Source organism: Pristis pectinata, chromosome 2 (genome assembly GCF_009764475.1).
Source record: "Pristis pectinata isolate sPriPec2 chromosome 2, sPriPec2.1.pri, whole genome shotgun sequence".
Classification (NCBI taxonomy): domain Eukaryota; kingdom Metazoa; phylum Chordata; class Chondrichthyes; order Rhinopristiformes; family Pristidae; genus Pristis; species Pristis pectinata.
Genome location: NC_067406.1, coordinates 49,530,601 through 49,551,547, shown reverse-complemented (window position 1 = coordinate 49,551,547; position 20,947 = coordinate 49,530,601). Strand labels below are relative to the sequence as shown.

Below are 20,947 nucleotides of genomic sequence, written 5' to 3'. Positions count from 1 at the left end.
ATCACTCTTTTGCTTTAATAGTGTTTTTCCCGTTCTTAGGTAAAATTGGAGTTTGGTTCTGGTGAAAAGATTCTTCGCTCTGAAAGAGGAGTGGAGCTGAATGATTTGGCATTGCACACGTTGGAACTCCACCACAAAGCTGATAATGTGACCCTGACAGTGGACAATCACTACACAACTAGTGTGAACATACCAGGACTCCTTCATGAACTTAACATTCAACATGGCATTTTTGTAGGAGGTACTGGTGAGTTTGACAAACCTTACATGGAAGGAGCTGCAAATAAATTCCGCGGATGCATTGAGGAGGTGGTCTTCAACCAACATGACATCTTGTCTTCTTTGAGAACGTATTCTGGCTTTAAAACTGTTCATGAGGTTTCAGCAGGCTGCAGTGATGAATTTTTTGCCGAAGACAGTGATCCTATCAGTTTATTTAGTTCCAAATCTTATCTTAAATTTACTACATGGAATGCACAAGAGGAAGCAGTGTTTGAATGCGCTGTAAGCACTACTGAATCATTAGGTTTGCTGCTTTATAATGCTGGTCAACAAGGTGATTTTATCACAATGGAGATTGCAGAAGGATTGATTCGAGTGGTCATTGGGAAATATGGAAAGACAACACACCTCACTTCCCGAAGTAAAGTTAATGACAATATTTGGCATTATATTAGGCTGCAGGTTGCATCTAAACATCTTCATCTTACTGTGGATGAGGAAACTGTAAAGGCTACTCTGAGTTCTCGTAGCAAAAATCTTAAGTTGTCGGGTCCACTGTTTATTGGCGGCATAGATGAAAGCAACCGAGTTGAGGTCTTGAAGATTGGTCTTCAGTCCCTTGCAGGAAGAAAAGCAAGAGGAGGATCCTTCAGGGGTTGCCTAAAGGATATCAAAACAAAATTGGAAACAAAAAGCTTAAAAAATGTGCTTGCCACAAAAGATATTTCAGCTGGGTGTGCAGCAGTGAAAGAACATACTTCAACTATTAAAACAACTGCAGCTCAAATGGTAGTTATTCCAACAACTTCTACTCTGCAGAAGATGCTTAAATCCACAGCAAAGCCACAGACTAAGAAATTCCTGATTCTGAACAATCTAGTAGTTGCAGAAGGAGGGCAGGAAGCTCTAAAGTCTAAACACATAAAGTTGAACCTCGAGTTCAAGAAATTAGGTCTACGACAGTCACAAATAGTATTTAAGATAGCAGAGCAGCCAAAGCATGGAAATCTGAAATTGGACAATGATTCAGAGCAGGATCAGAATTCTTTCACGTTGTCCGACCTCTGGCATGAAAAAGTATTTTATGTTCATGATGGATCTGAACATTTCCATGATCAGTTCTCATTTTCTGTTTTTGCAAACAGTAAGAAGGAGGCCCCAAAGTACTTGAAAGGAGACAAGCTGTATCTTTTTAACATTACCATTACTCCAACCAATGATGCTCCAGAGATTGTTCTTCCAGAAGGTAATTTATTCACTTTGCTAGAGAATTCCAAAAAATGTCTTACCAGCAATGTGATTAAGGCCATTGACATTGACACAAATTCAACAGAACTTCAGTTCTCCATTTTAGGCAACCTTAATGAAAATGCCGGATTTTTGGAAAATGCTGTGAATCCTGGTACTCCAATAAGCACGTTCTCCAACACTGATCTGGAAGAAGGAAACATATATTATGTTCACAGAGGTGTTCACACCTCAAGGGTTGTGTTGCGTGCCAGTGATGGTGATAGAGTGAGCAACACTGTCGTTTTACGTGTGATGGCCGTACCTGTGGACTATAAAGTGGTTAATAATACGGGCCTGGTAGTGGAACAGAGCGATGCATCTTTAATCACTAACTACAATTTGTCAGTTGAAACCAATGCAGTTAATCAGGTAGTAGAAATACGTTATAACATTGCTAAAGCTCCAACATATGGTGAAATTCAACGACTGCATTCCAGTGGAGAATGGAAGCAAATCAGTTCTTTTTCTCAGCGATCAGTGGACCGGGGCCGGATACGATACTTTGGCACTTTCCATAAACTTCAGACCAGCAATGTTACTGAAATGTTCAAATTTAAAGTTAATATAGGAAGCAAAACTAGTGAGGAGCTAGATTTTCCTGTTACAGTGAAGTGGGTTCATTTCAAGCTCCTAAAAAATATTCCATTAGTGATCAATAAAGGGAAGAAACAAGCTCTCACCTCTGAGAATCTCCATGCTGTTATAGAAGGTGCAAGAATCCCTGAAAGTGGGCTATACTACAGGTTGGTCACTATACCTGAAAGAGGACAACTTCTGATGAATAGCAAGACCTTAACACAGAATTCTTCTTTCAGTCAGAAAGATATATCTGCTCAGAAGGTGGAATATGAACCAATTGTAAAGCTGCATGAAGACAAAGAAGACTTCTTCAGCTTTCGGCTTTACTCCAAGCAAGTCGTATCAGCAAAGCATAATTTTCACTTATTTATTAAAGCTGATGTTAATTCCATTAACTTAACAAATAATGGGCTCACATTAGTGGAGGGAGAAGCAGAGCTAATAACAAGGGCAGAATTATATGCAACAACTTTGAACACTAAAAAGTTCTTGTACACTATTGTACAGAGTCCCAGATCTGGCAAATTGAAGCGTATCAATCGCTCTGATTCAGCTGATAGTAATGACAACATTACAACCTTTACTAATGAAGATATTATTGGACATCGCCTCATGTATGTGCATGACAATTCTGAGACTACACATGATGAGTTTGTATTTATAGCCACTGGTGGAGAGGCTGCAGACAATTCAGAAACCAACCCAAACCCTGTGTTTGTTGAAGCGACATTCAGCATAACTATTCAGCTAAAAAATGATGAGAAGCCCATTCGTGTTGTAGACAGAGTGTTTCATGTGGTTAGGAATGATCAACGGCTGTTAACCTCTGAAGATCTACGCTACCATGATCCTGATTCGGACTTCAATGATGCACAGTTGTTGTACACCCGGCGTGGTATTCCAAATGGTGATCTAGTTTCAGTAAATGACTCCTCCAAAAAACTTTTCCAATTCTCTCAAGAAGACCTTGATAAGAAGCGTGTTCTGTTCATGCATCGCGGTGCTGACAGTAGCAGGTTTGTCTTGTTTGTTACTGATGGCAAACACTACACATCTTCATTACTGGAAGTCAGAGCCTCTGATCCTTACATTCAAATAGCCAACAACACAGGACTTCTGGTGCAGAAGGGACAGGGAGAGTCTGTAACTACAGCTATTTTCAGTGTTAGTACAAATCTTTACATCACAGATGAAAGTGAAATTAATTATAGAGTGTTTCTGTCACCAAAACATGGAACACTCTTTTTGAATGGTATACGCACAGATTCTTTCACACAGAGTGATTTGAGGAAGGGTAGTGTAGTGTACCAACATGACAACAGCAACAACCTTGTAGACAGGTTCAACTTCACAGTAAAAGCCAAGAATGTACTGCTGGATGGAGGTATTAATGTCCGTATGTACCTGGAGAGCCATCAGCGTGCTCCAAAAATTGTGCACAACAACAATTTGTTGGTTGAGGAGGGAAAACCTGTGAAGATCAGCAAAACCAATCTTCAGGTGAGATGGCAGCAGAATTTTTTTTATCTTCCTTGTTAACATTTATTATCTCTCCCAGATTTGATTTTGCAAAAAATCCCTGAAGAAGGACTATTTTAAGCAACTGAGCCAAACTCTGACCTTGTGTAATGGATAGCAAAAGTTTTGTCTGCCTATACAAATCACCACCGAATAAACAAGGTGTTATTTATCAACCCCCAGTGCAATGGGTATTTCAGGTTTGACATGCAGTGATGTCATGTTGTAGAAAACCTAGCTCCTTGTTAAGCCTGTAAATATTCCCTGGTTCTGCATGTCATATTGAATTGTAAATTGAAATCCTTCAGTATTGGTCTGACTCTTATTTCCATGTTGAATGTTGTTATAAAATGATACTGTAAGTTGTGTAGCACTAACTAGGCAGATGCATAGGGATTCAACCTGTTTATTTATAATGAAAGTACAATTTTGTATATTGGTACATTACAACAAAACAATGACCTTGTATCAAACTAATATTTGAAAATCAATAAATATATAAAATGTATCAATTTACTGACCTTTAAATATACCTCAAAAATACAAAACCAAAAAATAAATATTAAAAATAAATATGTAGTTATCAACATTTCAGTTGTAATTTTAATAACCATTTAATTTGCCAATTTCTACCAATTAATATATCAGTCAACAGGAATCTGTCTGGCTTCTACAAGCAGAGTGCAGAATAACCACTTGCATTCCTAATGTTGTCAAACTCAGTTGTTGTTGAGAGTCTATCTACAATTGTTTTGTTTTGAACATTTAAGAAGTTTATTTTTTCTGCAAGGAATAATATATTTTTGCCCACCAGATGTCACCAAATCTTTCCTTTATGTGAATGTATTTTGTTTTAAATTGCTGATTTTAGTTGTTGTTTTGATATATTTACACCGTGGTATATTGTGGGTTCTGTCAGAATTTTAAATTTAACAAGTATCTTAAGCTAAATGTATGTTATTGCTAGGTTTATATGACTATTAAATTAGTGTGGTTTTAATGGAGTAACTAATGACCTGTTCTCCACTATAATCCATATTGAAGCCTCCCCTATAGTTTGTCCTGAATCACCAAAATTACTTGTTTAGAATTCCTGTGCTGATTATATAACTTGATGAAAATGCTAAAGAAATTGAACAGCCAGCCATTAACTTCCATTCTCCACTATTTTATTGTATTTTACAGCAGAAGGTTGACAGATTATCTGTGAAAATACCAGCACACATATTTGAAGATATTTAAGGACATTGTAAAATATTTTTAAGCACAAAGCAAATTACTGTGGATCTTGCAAATTTGCAGTTGGCTGACTGTATGCAATATGACTGAGATTCAAAGAGTAGAAGTAAATGGATCTTTTCCAGGGAGGCAGGGAGTGACTAATGGATCAGTGGCACTCATGGCACATCAACCTTGAGTAATGCTGTTGATAAAATCCCTATTTTTGCCCGCTCCACAATGATGTAAATCATTCCTGCTGAAATCTGCAGGTGGGGGGTTTCCCAAGAGTCAGTAGCATTGTAACGATAACCTCCATCAGTAGCAATTGCTTTTTTTATTCTGCAATATTTTTCCTTCTGTACTGCAATGGCTGACTTGTACTGAAATACCTCAGTGCACGGGAGGATATCATGGCTAGAAAATAAAGCAAGATTCGTTTGTTTTGCCTTCCACTTTTAAATAGAGGCTTGCATGGATCCAAAGCCAACACGTATCTGGTGGTACTTGGGCCGTTCTGGTCAATGTTTGCAATGTACAGGTCCTCCCCAGGTTCCGAATGCCTGACTTGTATACAGCCCAAACATGCAAACAAGCGTTTGGGAGACCGGTGGGAGGGATTTGCTGGCCGCTGTGAGGCTGCAGGCATCTTCTGCCACCCAGGAACTTGTGGCAAATCTATGTCCTTACAGTTTTGTTCCAGCAGCTGTTTTATGAATGTCAAATTTCACATCTTAGCTTATAGAAATAAAACTGTAAGTTAAATGCTAAACAAGTAATATCCAACTTGCATGTGCTTGCTCTTAAAGCTAATCATAATTCTACACTATCAATTTTCATGTTGGGTATATAGGAATTTCTCTCTTCTCAGCTTAAGCTCATGGCAATGATTCCTCAACCAGAGAAAATACTCTTGCTGTTCATCTCATGCAATCAAAGTAACACTGTGTCAGTTTGGCGGGAATGTTATTACACTGTAGTAAGATTTTCTGGATCTCGTATCATAACACAAAGGGAATACCAGTTAAGCTGCTGCTTCAGTGTTTATGTTGAAGTCACATCTGGGGAAACTTCAGGAATGAGATATCCTTATTTAGCTGTATGTAGATAACTTGTTTATCCAGTAATTTCATCTCTGTTACTCTTTCTTTCAGGTAGTTCATGAAGATAATCTGCCATCTGAAATAATTTACAAAGTGAAAATTGCACCTGCTCATGGCTACATTCGAAGCTTTACGGAAACAGAAGGGTTTTATGTTGGTACAGAACATAAGCCTATCCAGTACTTTACCCAACAAGACTTAAATGATGGTAGTATCCAATATGTGCAAGTGAGAGAAAATCAGACAAAGGACAGTTTTACCGTGGACATTACGAATGGAATAGTGGAATTGTCAGAAATTCCTGTCTTGATTGATATTATTCCAAGGCTGATTCCTGTGGAAGTACATAACTTTACAATCAAGGAAGGTGCATCCAAGGCACTGACAGAAGATTTTATAAAAATCACAAGTCCACATTTTGCAGAGCTTAATTTTGAATATATAATAATAAAAATGCCAAACCATGGTCATATAGAGAACTCTCATTTTCCTGGTCATCCTCTTTTGTCATTTACTAGACATCAGGTAATGTGATAAGACATAAGTATTTCTTCTGACTAAATTGTCAATGAAGAGTTTTCTTCATCAATTATATAGTTTTATCCTCCTCATAAGATGTATTTTATGTCGGCTTAATGCATATTAAGACTTTGGCTTCATATCCAGTGAAAGCAATTAAAGGTGCAGTTTCTACTGATTGTTCAAATGCATATTACATGTGAAATGCTTAAAGCAAATTGATGGTAATGCTGACTTCTATACCATCTTTTAGGTTGAGGAAGAGTTTATTTACTATGTTCATGATGACAGCGAGAGTCTTCAGGATAACTTCTCCATAATGATCAATGATACCCAACTGAGAAAACAAAGTTTGCTTTGGACAATTTTTATTAACATTACATCTGTGAATGATGAACCCCCCATCATCATTACTAAAAAAGAATTTAAAGTAAGTTAACTGTACTTTAATATGTTAACCAAAGGTGTTCGATTTCCAGAAGGCATTCAATAAGGTGCCACATAAAAGACCTATCCATAAGATAAGGATGCATAGAGTTGGGGGTAAGGTATTAGCATGGATAGAGGATTGGTTAACCAATAGAAGGCAGAGATTTGGGATAAACGGGTGTTTCTCTGGTTGGCAATCAGTGGTGAGCGGGTTGCTGTGGCCAGCAACTGTTCATGTTGTACATTAACAGTTTGGAAGAGAGGACCGAGTGTAGCATATCTAAGTTTGCTGATGCCACTAAATTGAGTGGAAAAGCAAATTGCGCAGAGGATGCAGAGAGTCTGCAGAGAGATATAGATAGGTTAAGTGAGTGGGCAAGGGTCTGGCAGATGGAGTACAATGTTGGTAAATGCAAGGTCCTCCACTTTAAAAGGAAAAATAGAAGATCAGATTATGATTGAAATAGTGAAAGATTTCAGCATGCTGCTGTGCAGAGAGACTTGGGAGTGCTTGTGCATGAATTGCAAAAGGTTGGTTTGTAGGTGCAATAGGTTATCAAGAAGGCAAATGGAATGTTGGTCTTCATTGCTAGAGGGATTGAATTTAAGTGCAGGGAGGTTATGCTGCACCTGTACAGGGTACCGGTGAGGCCACACCTGGAGTACTGCATGCAATTCTGGTTTGCTTACCTGGATATACTGATATTGGAGACGGTGCGGAGGAGGTTCACCAGGTTTATTCCGGAGATGAGGGGATTAGCCTACGAGGAGAGATTGAGTTGTCTGGGACTATACTCACTGGAATTCAGAAGAATGAGAGGGGATCTTAGAGAAACATATAAAATTACGAAAGGGATAGATAAGATAGAGACAGGAAGGTTCTTTCCACTGATAGGTGAGACAGGAACTAGGGGGTGTAGCCTCAAGATTCAGGGGAATAGATTTAGGACTGAGATGAGGAGAAACTGCTTTTCCCAGAGAGTAGTAATCTCTGGAATTCTCTGCCCTGGGAAGCAGTAGAGGCTACCTCATTAAATATATTTAAGACATAGATAGATTTTTGCATAGTAGGGGAATTAAGGATAATGGGGAAAAGGCAGGTAGGTGGATCTGAGTCCACGGCCAGATCAGACATGACCAGTCAAATCCCTTATCTTGTGGGCCTTCAATTTTTTAAAGAAAAAGCAAAATAGAAACTAATTTTTTTTTGAAAAGATGTTGAATTGAGAAAAACTATTATTCATTAGTTGTGAGCACTAGTAACCTCGCTTTAATTTTCACCACATTCTGGGCCAATATTGCAAGCTTCAGACTGCTCTTCTGACAGTGCTGCCCTGCTTCAGTACTGCAGTGTACCTTCAGTTGTGAATTGATGCAGTGAATTCAGGTTAGAATCAATCACTTTCTCACACTGAAGAACGATACTATCATAAAGTCAAGCCAGCAATTTATTTTACACTTTGTTCTTGACTAATTACTTTAACTTTGGATTTTGTTTAGATCACTGTCTTTTAGTTTTTACCTTAATAGTATTTTACAACCATGCACGATTTTGTAAGTAGGCCGATGAAAGACCAGAAGAAGCTTAGCAAAATAAAAAAACAGTTGTGTGTAATTCACTAGAAGCATGATCATTATATTAATCAACATTTAATGTGGATTTATGAAGGATATTATACATCTATGACTGTTTAATTTTGTGGTGCTGGAATTTTTTTCTGAGTTGCATGCTTGAAACATCTAGATAAAATCTCTATTTATTTCCTGAACTTCTCTGGAGCAAGAATCCCTAACAATTTAGACAGAAGTCATCAAGTTGTCTACAACCACAATTTAAAGGCACAGTAATGCTTTTGTTAGAACCTCTTATATTCACTGGGAAAGATCTTTCAGTACATTAAACAACCAGAGTGGAACAAAACAGAATGAGGCTTTTGTATTGCAATTTTTTTGCCGTGTCATGGAAAATTTCAGTTCTCCATGAAATTACAACTAAAAGCAGTTACTCAAGAATAAAATGTCATTGGCAGTTGACCAGTGTGTTATTCAGATGTGTGTAGCTAGATATAAACAATATGATTTCATATACTCCAGGATAGAAAGCATAAAGTTGTATTACTTATGTAATTGATATTTCTTAATTACTACCTTTTCACAGTATAAATATTAATGAATTTTAAGATTTTTTTTCTGGGGCAGCAAATTGTTTAAAAATAGGTGCAAATTGACTATTTTACTATTTATTTGTTTTTATTTAGGTATGGGTTGGCTCAGTTACAGAGATAACAAAAAATGATCTGAATGCAGAAGATAAAGACTCGTCCCCAGAAGAACTAGTCTATTCTGTCACTCCTCCTAGCAATGGCCACCTTGCTCTAAAGATGTCACCAAATAAGCGCATCCTCAACTTTACCCAATTTCATATCGATAATGGCCAACTTGTCTTTGTTCATAGTGGTAAGCTTTGTTGTTATTTAACTTTCAAGTTTGTTTGGGGAAATCTTAAAGCAGTGTAAAACACAATATTGTTTTGGAACTTAATGAGGAAATTGGATACTATTTTAGCAGTTTTATAAATATTGGATTGAAAGCTGACCCACAGGAGAATAGTGGATGTGGTAGTCATGTTAATAAACTAAACTAATTTGTACAACTGGAACATGGGGATTAGCTGGACATATGGGAATGGAAAATAACCAAGTTTCATCTGAACATTGCAGAGGCCATAATGACTGCATCATTGATTTAGATGTGGCTCATAAAGTTGATGCCTGGGGCAGATCAGCCATGATCATATTGAATGAAAGGGCATTCATGATGGATTGAGTGGCTGACTGCTATTTTCTTTATGATTTTTGTTCAGAAAGCATTTGATAAATTAAAACTCATTGAATTAGTAACTAGTGGGATTCAAGGGTAGGGCAAGAGTAACAGGCAGGAATTGTCTGTTACTGGGGGTCACCACAGTAGTTACATAGAATTACACTTTGGGTTACTGCATTACGTAATTTTCCAGAATTTACTGACCAGATTAAACCTTCCAGCCAGATGCCAGTAAATGAAATACTTTAAATCTGAATGCATTAAGTTGATGAGTGACACACTAATCATAATGTGTATAAATGTAAGTAGTGGAACGCAGTAAAGAATTTCATGAGTAAAGGCAGGAAAGATCAAATGCAATCTTATCTTTTTACAGGAGCTCTAGAAACATCAGCAAAGAAGGGTGTTAACTGGTCCAGTATGCAGTGACAATCTTGGAGATGACGGTGTAACTTTAGGGTTTTATTATGTGAGATAAGATCCACAATGGATTAAATTTTACATTAGCGAGTGGAAACAGAAGGTATAATTAGGCCAGATTGCTTATGTCATTTTACACTTTATGTTCTTGGGATTAGTTCATGAACTTTTGGGACAGTGGAAGTATAAACCAGGAAAGGGTGAATATTGAAGTTGAGAGTTTCTGCATAATTGGTGATACAGGGGAAAATGCACTCATTTTTCTGAGGTTTTTTTTTTGCTTGCAATGATATTCTTACAATGATATTCTGGTACATTTTTATCAATATAAATGAAAATAGGTTCAAGACAAAAAATCTAGAAAACTTCTATAACTACATTTTAATAATTGAAAATAACTTCATAAAAAACAAAGCCAGATAAAACTGTTTACTAGTTTCATTAGTCTCCTTCAGTCAGCTTCATAGTAAATGAAAAACTTTTCAATTTTTAAAGAGTATGTCCATTGGACCAAAAGTAAAGCTTTTTTTTAAGAGCTTGCATGAAATGGATGCAATTAGTGGAAACTCCCCATTAATTTGAATTAGAATTAAGGCAAGTTCTGTCATCAGGGTTTGGACTCCAATCAGATTGCCTTGAAATTTACCCAGGCAGTTAAATGTGTTAAAGGCTCATTGTGTGGTGTACCAATGACAGTTTGAGTTGTGGGTCTACTGCAGTTAACTTCAGTCATCGGAATATACAGCAGGTCGGGACAGAGAAGTGGGCTGGTGGTCAGAAGACCAGCATGAGGATGTGTGTATGGGGAGGATTGGATAGCTCAAAGGGTTGGAGTTTGCATCCACTGATCAGAGCCTTATGCTGGAGGAAGGGGATGGTGGTGGTGCAGATAATAAAACTCTACTCAAATTAGGCTTGCTAAAGGCCCAGAAACAACTGTGGAATAATTTTGACTTTTCCCAAATCTGGCACCTGATGCTGTTAGCATTTGAGATTCATAGATAGTTCCCAGGTTTTCTCTTTAATTATTGGTTGTGATCAGTCTGTCAGTGCTACCAGATTGGCATCTGGTGTTCTGGAAAACCTCCTCAGTGGTTGGGGCAGTCCAAAGATTAGGGCCTGTGTCCATATATCATGGACTTGATGTGAATGTTCTGAAGATTGAATGCTAGGTTTAGCCATCAGAGTTTGTAGGGATTGGGGGAGAGGGTAGGCCATTGATGTATAGAGTGTGGTTGGCACATGAAATTAAAGAGAATCTACCTAGATCATGTTTCCCAGCACTGGACTAGGACATGATCCAAGAGGCCACCTCTGCACAACACTATGATTGTGGTCCCAGGGAACAACATTGACATGTGTGATTTATTTATTATGATCCAAAAATAGGCTATTTTTCCATTGGATTCATGCTGGCACCCAACAAAGCAGTCCAATCTCCATTCTCTCTGTAACCTTGCAACTGATTCCTTCACACGTCTCTCAACTCCCCATTGGTTTGCTTTGCTGCTTTCCTACACTAGTAGGTAATTTCAGTGGCCAATTACCCCAGTAGCATGTCTTTGGGATGTGGGTAGAAACCAGTGAACCAAGTGAAAACCTACATGGTCATTGGGAGAACATGCAAACTCCACACCAGCAATACCCAAGGTCCCTGGAGCCATGATGAAACCTAGGTCCCTGGAGCCATGAGACAGCAGCACTAACTGCTGCACCATGGAGCTGACTAGAAATTCCTGACTGAATTTCTGGAAAGGTATAACTGGATGCGGAAATGTTTGCAATTAAATTCCACTCCAGTAGTAGTTTTCCAGAGGAGCGAAAAGTCAATCAAACCCAATTTGTGCTAGACAGAACTTTCATATGAAATTCCTCAATCTTATTTTATGGTTGGAAAAGCCTGGACAAAATTGCACTGCAATTGGAATGCTGTACCAAGTTTATTTGTGCGTTCTGTAACATGGCTTAGAACCACACATAGTCTTTTCATCCTCCAAACTTGTAATATAGGGGCTCATCTTAAATAAAGCATTACCTTAATTTTAATGTAAAAATAATTCACTGAATTAATAGTGTCTGATTTGATATTGGCTCATTTTTAATAAGATCTCAGTGATAAGAGGCAACAGAATTTTGGCATAAGAACATTTCCATCGTCTGGCAACTCCCACACACTTGGTGAAAATATGGTGATCTCTTCAATAAATTACTGTACCTACTTGTTTGTACCACCAGATGGAAGTCTTTTTGCACTGACTGATGCAGTCAAAGAGAAAGCATGGGAAATGACAATGGATCCGAACATAGAGTACAGCATCAAGTCCCAGATTAGGAAAAGGCCATCATTGTTCCACACTTGTTCCTCAGCCTTTAACGGTGCAGAAACAACATTTAGCAGGCATAGTTCATTAGAGTTTTATGACCATTGGCTCGTATCCCATTAATCAGATCAGATCTACTGCTGTGGGGGTTGAGGAAAGGGGAGTGGTTCATATCACAAGTTTCACTTCTAATACTGACCTGCTGTTGGACATGAATTAGAGTCTTAACTTCATTTAAGGGACATACACTATAAATAACTTGGTTTTCAGGAAGTTTTGTTCACTATAAATGTCCTCAGTCATGGAGATCAGCTGTGGATGTTTGTGGCTTTTGGTATGTTGTTGGAAAACATTGCTAAGTCCTCCTGCTTTCAGAGAGGAAATTAATTATGTAATGACCAGTAACTTGCTAAAAAGAAAGGCAGGATGTTTATTATTAGTGAAGAATGAGTTAACCAATTCAAAGACTTAAAATACAGAAAAGGATGCAAATTGATAATAGGGTAACCAGGGAAAATGAGAGGATTGTAAGGAAGCAGGAAGTCAAAACCTGCAGACATGCTTGTAAAATGAAGCTGAAAATGATTCCAACACAGTCATATTTTGGAATTGCATGAGTATAACTGGGTTGAGGGGTTGGGATGGATTTCATCAACTCTGGACAGGTGGAGTGTTGGATGACCACCAAACATGTTCACTGCCAGTTTCAGACTTGGTCTGTCTTAGTTTCTGATTCTCACAGTAACTGGCTGCCCATAATAAGTAGCAAAAAAGTACAGGTTTTGTTACTGAGAGCAAGCGAAGAGGAGGAAGTCTCAAGGGAGCCTTGTAAGAAGCTGGAGAGAAATTATGGTTCAGAAGACGTGAGAACTGCTGCCTCTCTTCTCTAGCAAGGCCCTATCATTGGGCATGCCCAGAACAATTAGATTTTAATAATGCTGTTCCAGGCTGGGAGCCCATTAACTAAATCCTTCTATCCGGAATCCATGGTAACAACCACTTCTACCCATCAAGCTCACCCGTTTTCCCTTCCCCACCCTTGGGAAGGTGGTGGTTATCTGGTATGAACTGTAGGTAGTAGAGGCAGATACATTTGCAATGTTTAAAGGCCTTGGGAAAGGCATAAAGGGATATGGGCCTAATGCAGGCAAATGGAATTAGCATAGATGGGCATCACAGTCGGCATGGACGAGGTGGACCTAAGGGGCCTGTTTCTGTATAGTACACTGACCAATTCTTATCCCTAATTCTCTTGCACCTCAAACTTTGAACACCCATCATCAAAGTATCAGTAACGACACCTGATTCCTTGCCACGGAGCAACAATTTCAGGCCGGGCAAACCACTCCCACTTCCATGTCCTGATCAGGCCCTTGTTATCAAACCAAATTCCCTCCTCTGCATCAATTGGGCTCTTATTGTCTGAAGTCCCTGTCCTCCAACAACCAGCACTCTTTCTCCACCCTGACTCAATTGTAGATCTGCTTTTGGTCTCGGGTTCCATATTTTCATTGTATACCCTATGGTAGTACCCAGGGCTTTGGAATAGGACAGCAGGTCCTCCATTTGCTGCAGAGAACGGGACTGTTGAATTTTAGAGTTTCTTTGACTTAAGATGAGTTGTTTATCTAACTTGAATCTGGATGGTTGCAAATATACTTAGTTTATCAACTCTATTTTCAGGAGCCATGTCAGGTGGATTTAATTTTCAGGTTACGGATGGATTGAACTTTGCTCCTCGACAAATCTTCACCATCACAGCAGCAGCATTAGTGATAAATATGGCAACAAATAATGGTTTACAAGTCTTTCCAGGTAAGCTGTCAGTTCCTGGGTTCTGTTTTCATCACTTCATGTATTTTAGAGTACTTCAAATGATGAAATGGTCTGTCACCAAACAAACACAGATTTATTTTCAAGGGTTTTTAAAATAAAAGCTTAGAACATTATTCCTGAAGAGCATCTCTGTACTGTTGTTAGCCCAGGTACATTCAACTGGCTACTTCTGTGGCATTTCTCTTCAAAGCACAAAAAACAAAACAACAAAATATACCTACTGCATCTGAAATTGAAAATGCATGCTGCATGTACAGCAAGCAAAGTCTGTCTCACCAGAAGGAAATGAGTTATTATTTACACTGCTTTCGTAAGGACACCAGATGGGAGAATGGTAGAGGTGGGTGGGCTGGGCAGATGCTCACATCAAAAGCTAAAAGAGGAACTTAAGGTAGATCAATGTCTTGGACTCTGGCAGCAGCCCAATTTGGACAGGCTGTCAACTGTTGCTGTTCCTCTCAACTATTTGGTTAAGTCCTTTCTCCAGTATTTTTAGGCCTCTGCCATTTGTGAACTGGATATGTGCAATTAAAATTCCTGCATCTGACATCAGTCATCACTGCATCCCAACCGACTTTGCTTTACATCCTGTGTCTGGGATCAGGTTTAAATTAAAAAAGACTCCTGTATAGTGCCTTAAAAAGTTTTCACGATACAAGATGATCCCTAAGCCGATATCTCAAATTTCAATACCAAATTGGCTGAATCTGTTCTTCCCCCCTGTCAAGAGAAGCATAATAAAGTTCAGCAACTTTCAGTACTACAGAGTCAAAGTCCTGTTTTATTCTCGTGAGCTGTTCTTTAACTACAAAACCCTTGACAAGTTAACTCTGTAATAAGGAAGATCTGTTCAAACTAGTGATTGTTGTGGATGGTGAATCAAAGTTTAAGGGCAACATTTCCAGCGAAATTCTCCACTCAGAAGGGGCTATCTTCATCTGTAAATGCAAAGAATCATAATTAATCTTGTAATGCCTTTCTCGTCCATGTTTTGTTGATATAACACCATCTATTGCTTGTTCGCTCACGTTTTCAGAGTTACTTAACCTTCTGTATCCCTGATGATACCAATAGCATTAAGTTCCTTAAATGAAAAACATAAGAAGTAGAATAAGGTGTACACGATGCTCCTGCCTCGCAACGCAATCAAGTCATGGCTGATCTTTTACCTCAGTTCCACCTTCCTGCACTATCCTCACATCCTTTAATTCCCTTAATATTTAAAATCAATCTCTGTCTTGAATATATGCCCGGAAATGGTTGAGAGCTTCAAGTTCCAAGGTGCAAATATCACTCTGTACTGTTTTCACACGTACTACATCAATGCACTCTGTGCTAACTCAATGTAACTGCACTGTGTAATGAATTGACCTGTACGATCAGTAGGCAAGACAAGTTTTTCACTACCTCGGTACAAGTGACAATAATAAACCAATACCAATACCAACAAATTTGTCCTGGTCCAGCCACATGAACACTATGGCCAAGAAAGCACACCAGCACCTCTACTTCCTCAGAAGGCAAAGGAAATTTGGCATGTCCCTGATAATTCTTACCAATTTTTATAAATGCACCACAGAAGGTATCCTATCCAAATGCATCACAGCTTGGTGCGGCAGCTACTCTGCCCAAGACCGCCAAGAAATTGCAGAGAGTTGTGAACACAGCCCAGTCCATTAGGCAAACCAGCCTCCCTTCCATTGACTGTCTACACTTCCCACTGCCGTGGGAAAGCAGCTAACATGATCAAGGACCCCTCCCACCCCAGTCATTCTCTCTTCTCCCCTTTCCCATTGGGCAGAAGATGTAAAAGCTTGAGAGCACGTACCACCAGGACTCAAGGACAACTTCTATCCTGCTGTTATCAGACTCTTGAATGGATCTTTTGTACACTAGAAGATGAAATCTTGAACTCTTGATCTTCCAATTTACCTTATTGTGGCCCCACACTTGTCTACCTGCACTGTACTCTCTCTGTAACTGCAACACTATATTCTGCATTCTGTTTTCTTTTTATTACTTTGACATACTTGTGGCATGATCTGTCTGAATCATGACAAAACAAAAGCTTTTCACTGTAGCTAGGTATGTGACAATAAAATCCAAAACATTCAATATGATATTTACTGAATGAGCCTCCACAGTCCTCTTGGGTAGAGAATTTCACTAGTTCACCACGCTCTTGGTGAGAAAATTGCTTCTTATCGCTATCCTGAATGGCCATCCTTCATTCTGAGACTATGATCCCTGGTTCATGATGCCCCAGCTGGAGAAACATTATTACTGTATTTACTCTGTGAAGCCTCTTAAGGGCTCTTTGTTTCAATGAGACTGCCTCATTGGGCCTATACTCTCAAGAGTTTAGGTTAGTCTGCCTAATCACACCTTGTACAATAAAGTCACCCATCCCACAAATGAATCTTGTGAATATTTTTGTGACACTCCTATCACAAGTGTTTCCTTAGAAGTAGGGAGACCTCCACACATTGTTCTGGCTGTTGTCACGCCAGGGTGCTATGTAATTGGAGCAAGTTGTCTCTACTGTTATACTCAAATCTTACAATAATTTACCTTTTGTTTTTCCAATTGTGTGCTGAACCTGCAGGCAAATTTGAAATGATTCATGTACAAGGATACAGCAGTTCTTTTGAATACCAATACTTACAAAATCTCTGACCTTTTTTTTAAAAAAAGACTCTGCATTTCTATATTTTTTACTAAAGTAGATGACTTCACATTTTTTCCACATTACTGTATACTTAATCTGCTGTGTTTTTGTCCAGTCACCTAAAATGTCTTTAATTCTCTGCAGTGCCTCTGCTTGCCATTCACAGCTAACACTGCCAGTCAGTTTTGTATCATCAACAATCATCCAAGTATTACATTTGATCTGCCAATCTAAATCATTGATGTGGATTGTGAACAGCAGGGGCACCAACACTGATCTCTGTCAATTCCCACTAGTTACAGCTTCCTGTCTAAACAGGCCCGTTTATTCCTTCTCTCTATTTCCTATTCATTAACCATGCCAGTATATTAACCCAATACTTTTGCGCTGTAATATTTTATGATCTCTTGTAAAGAAGCTTATTGAAGGTCTGCTGAAGGATCAAATATAAACATCACCTGATTCAAATTTATTTATTCTATTTACAACCTCAAAAGACTCCAACAGGTTTGTCAAGCACTATTTCTTTTTCTTAGATCCATGTTGATTCTGCCCAATCCCATCATTATTTTCTAATAGAAACAAAAATTTGATTTAAAAGAAATTCATCATGTTGGTACTGTAATAACGTGGTTTATGTTCCTCATTCTCCTAAAGGAAAATGTCCAACTCCCACTGTTAAATGTCTTCTCTTGGTTGTTTTTTTTAAACTCATTTTGTATCTGATGAATGCAGGAACATTTGTCTATTTACACGATTTCTTATGGTATTTTTAGCCACTGAGTTTTGAGGGGGATTTGTTGAAACTACCTGTGGGTGTGGTGACTGGGAACATGGTTTGAGTCACTGCTTGAGATTTGAGTTGCAGAGAATTATGCTGCACTCTGTGAATAAAGGAGAATTGTGTCTGGCCCTTTAAATAACCCCTCCAGTGTTTGTAAAGGCCAGTTCTTCTGTCAGGAAACAGCATCTCTAATATAAATCTGGATGCATTGGTTGACCTGTAGTGTTAAACCAACTACAGGAGTTTGTTTCTGGAAAATTGAAAGACAGAATATATCATACAATGTAAGAACCACAACAAGTTTAATATTAATTACACTTTATAACTACCTTTTGGCTATAACGCAATTTGAGATCTGGTGTGCTTCATAAGTTCTCAGTCTTTTGTGGTAAACTTGCATAGGATCTTGTTCAGACCACAGTAGGAATAGTGTGAGGAATTTTGGTTCCCATATTATATAAAGGATTTTGCAGTACTGGAGAATGTATAAAACAATATACTAGATTGATAGCTGTACTAAGAGGATATCTTTTTAGGATATGATAGTCCCTCATTCCATGGTGGTGTCGGTGGTGTCTGCGCTGTGCACAGTTGTGGGGAAAGAGGCAGCAGGCATCATAATGTCTAGGCATCCATGTGTGCGCAGTGAGCATCTGCAAGTTGCAAAAGTTCACAAGGAGTGATGTGCAGGCAGGGAAGTTTCTGCAAAGATCATTTGCTCCCAGTCAGGCATGTGTTCTCCTTGCTATACAGTATGACTTAAAGGATGAACAGAGACCAGATAAAGCAGGGCAAGCTATTTAAAGTGGGAAGAGAGAATGGCTCTCAGCAGGAAGGGAAATCTATCCAGTGCACTCGGGGAGCAGCTCTCCTGCCTGGATCTGAGCAACAATGCGAGAAGTGCCGGCACTTCAATGTGAAAACGGTCCAACAAGGTTTCCTTCACTGAGATTTGCCATTTTTAAGGAGGTATAATGCACAGAATGTGGATGTTGCTAATTGTCCCCTGAACATAATGGTTCGTTAGGCCCTTTCAGAGTTGAAATTCAGCCATATCAGTGGGTCAGGAGTTGCATATAAATCAACTTGTATAAGAATAAATTGGTAAATTGGTTTATTATTGTCACAAGTACTGAGGTACAGTGAAAAACTTCTCTTGCATACTGTCCATACAGATCAATTCATTACAACAGTGCATTGAGGTAGTACAAGGTAAAACAATAGCAGAGTGCAGAATAAAGTGTTAGCAGTACAGATAAAGTGCAGCGCAGGTAGACAGTAAGGTGCAAGGTCACAACAAGGTAGATTGTGAAGTCAGGAGACCATCTTATAGTACTAGGGAACCATTCAAAAGTCTTATAACAACAGGATAGAAGCTGTCCTTGAGCCTGGTGGTATGTGCTTTCAGGTTTTTGTATCTTCTTCCTGATGACTTTGATTATCCTGGCTGAATAACTGAGGCAGTGAGAAGTGTAAACAGAGTCCATGGAAGGGAGTCTGGTTTCCATGATGTGCTGAGCTGTGTCCACAACTCTCTGCAGTTTCTTGTGGTCATGGGCAGAGCAGTTGCCTTACCAAGCCGTGATGCATCCAGATAGGATGCTTTCTATGGTGCAATGACAAAAATTGGTGAGGGTCAAAGGGGACATGCCAAATTTATTTAACCTGCTGAGGAAGTAGAAGTACTTGTGAGCTTTCTTGGTCATGGCATCAACGTGGTTGGACCAGGACAGGCTATTGGTGGTGTTCACTCCTAGGAATTTGAAGTGCTCAACCCTCTCAACCTTAGCATTGTTGATGCAGGCAGGTGCATGTGCACCACCACCACCACCACCAGCACCCCCCCCCACCAAACTCCCCCCTTCCTTAAGTTAATGACCAGTTTTTGCAGTTTTTGTTTTGCTGACAGTGAGGGAAGGGTTGTTGTCATGATACCATGTCACTAGGCTCTCTATCTCCTTCCTGTACTCTGACTCATCATTATTTGACTCATCATTATTTGAGATACAGCCCACTACACATCTGCAAACTTCTGGATGGAGTTTGAGTAGAATCTGACCACGCAGTTGAGTGTATAGGGAATAGAGCAGAAGGTTGAGGATACAGGCTTTTGGGGTGCCAGTGTGGAGAATAATCGTGCTGGAAGTGTTGCTGCCTATCCTCACTGATTGCGGTCTGTTGGTCAGGAAGTTAAGGATCTAGTTGCAAAGGGAGGAGTTGAGCCCCAGGTCTCAGAGTTTGGTGATGAGTTTGCTTGGAATTATAGTATCGAAAACGGAGCTGTAGTCAATAAACAATAGTCTAACGTGGATGTCTTTACTGTCCAGATGCTCCAGAGATGAGTGTAGGGCCAGGGAGATGGTGTCTGCCATAGACCTGTTTCGGAGGTAGGTGAATTGCAGTGGGTCGATGTTGTCTGGGAGGCTGGAGTTAATACATGCTGTGACCAGCCTCTGGAAGCACTTCATGATGGTGGATGTCAGAGCCACTGGTTGGTAGTCGTTAAGGCACGTTACCTTGTTTTTCTTAGGTACTGGGATGATAGTGGCTTTCTTAAAGCAGGTGGGAACCTCACATTGAAGCAGGGAGAGTTAAAAATGTCTGCAAATAACCCCGCCAGCTGATCTGTGCTTGTATGTTTCAACTTGTTCTGACAAGCTGAAACTTGCATACCAAAGCTCACTTGGTTCGATTTCCTGCTCCCTTTTAATCTTACTGAGTTTACTGAAATTTAGTATATTAATGTTTAACATGTTTGGGGGAAAAATGTTTGTTGGGGTATTAATGAGGGTAACATCCAATAGTCCGGATAATCTGCAAGTCTGGCACCAGCAAAGTCCTGAAGTGCTGGATTATCGGGGGTTTACTGGAGTATTGGAGATTTACTTAAATTGGAGCAAGGCTAAGTTTAATGGCATTAGGCAGAAACTGGCATAGGTTGGTTGGGAGTGGCTGTTAGCAGGTAAAGGGACATCTGGCAAGTGACAGGCTATTAAGTGAGAAAGGAAGAGTTTAGGACCAACTGGCAGGATTAGGGAACCCTGGTTGATGAGGGATATTGAGGCTCTGGTCCGGAAAACAAAGAAAGCATTTGTCAGGTATTAGCAGTTGGGATTCCTTGAATAGTATAAAACATGTAGGATTACATTTAAGAAGGAAATCAGGAATGCAAAAAGGATACATGAGATATCCTGGGCATATAAGGTAAAAGAAAATC

General features: G+C 39.2%; 1 protein-coding gene across 1 annotated transcript in view; it reads left to right on the top strand.

Moving 5' to 3' along the window:
• The window catches only part of LOC127586450 (chondroitin sulfate proteoglycan 4-like), a 68,470-nt gene that overhangs the window by 21,349 nt on the left and 26,174 nt on the right, over window positions 1-20,947 (top strand). Inside the window, exons 3-7 of the mRNA XM_052044426.1 lie at window positions 40-3,591; window positions 5,982-6,455; window positions 6,703-6,879; window positions 9,137-9,335; window positions 14,126-14,257. Of these exons, the coding sequence (XP_051900386.1) occupies window positions 40-3,591; window positions 5,982-6,455; window positions 6,703-6,879; window positions 9,137-9,335; window positions 14,126-14,257 (4,534 nt within the window). The remainder of the gene's footprint in view (window positions 1-39; window positions 3,592-5,981; window positions 6,456-6,702; window positions 6,880-9,136; window positions 9,336-14,125; window positions 14,258-20,947) is intronic.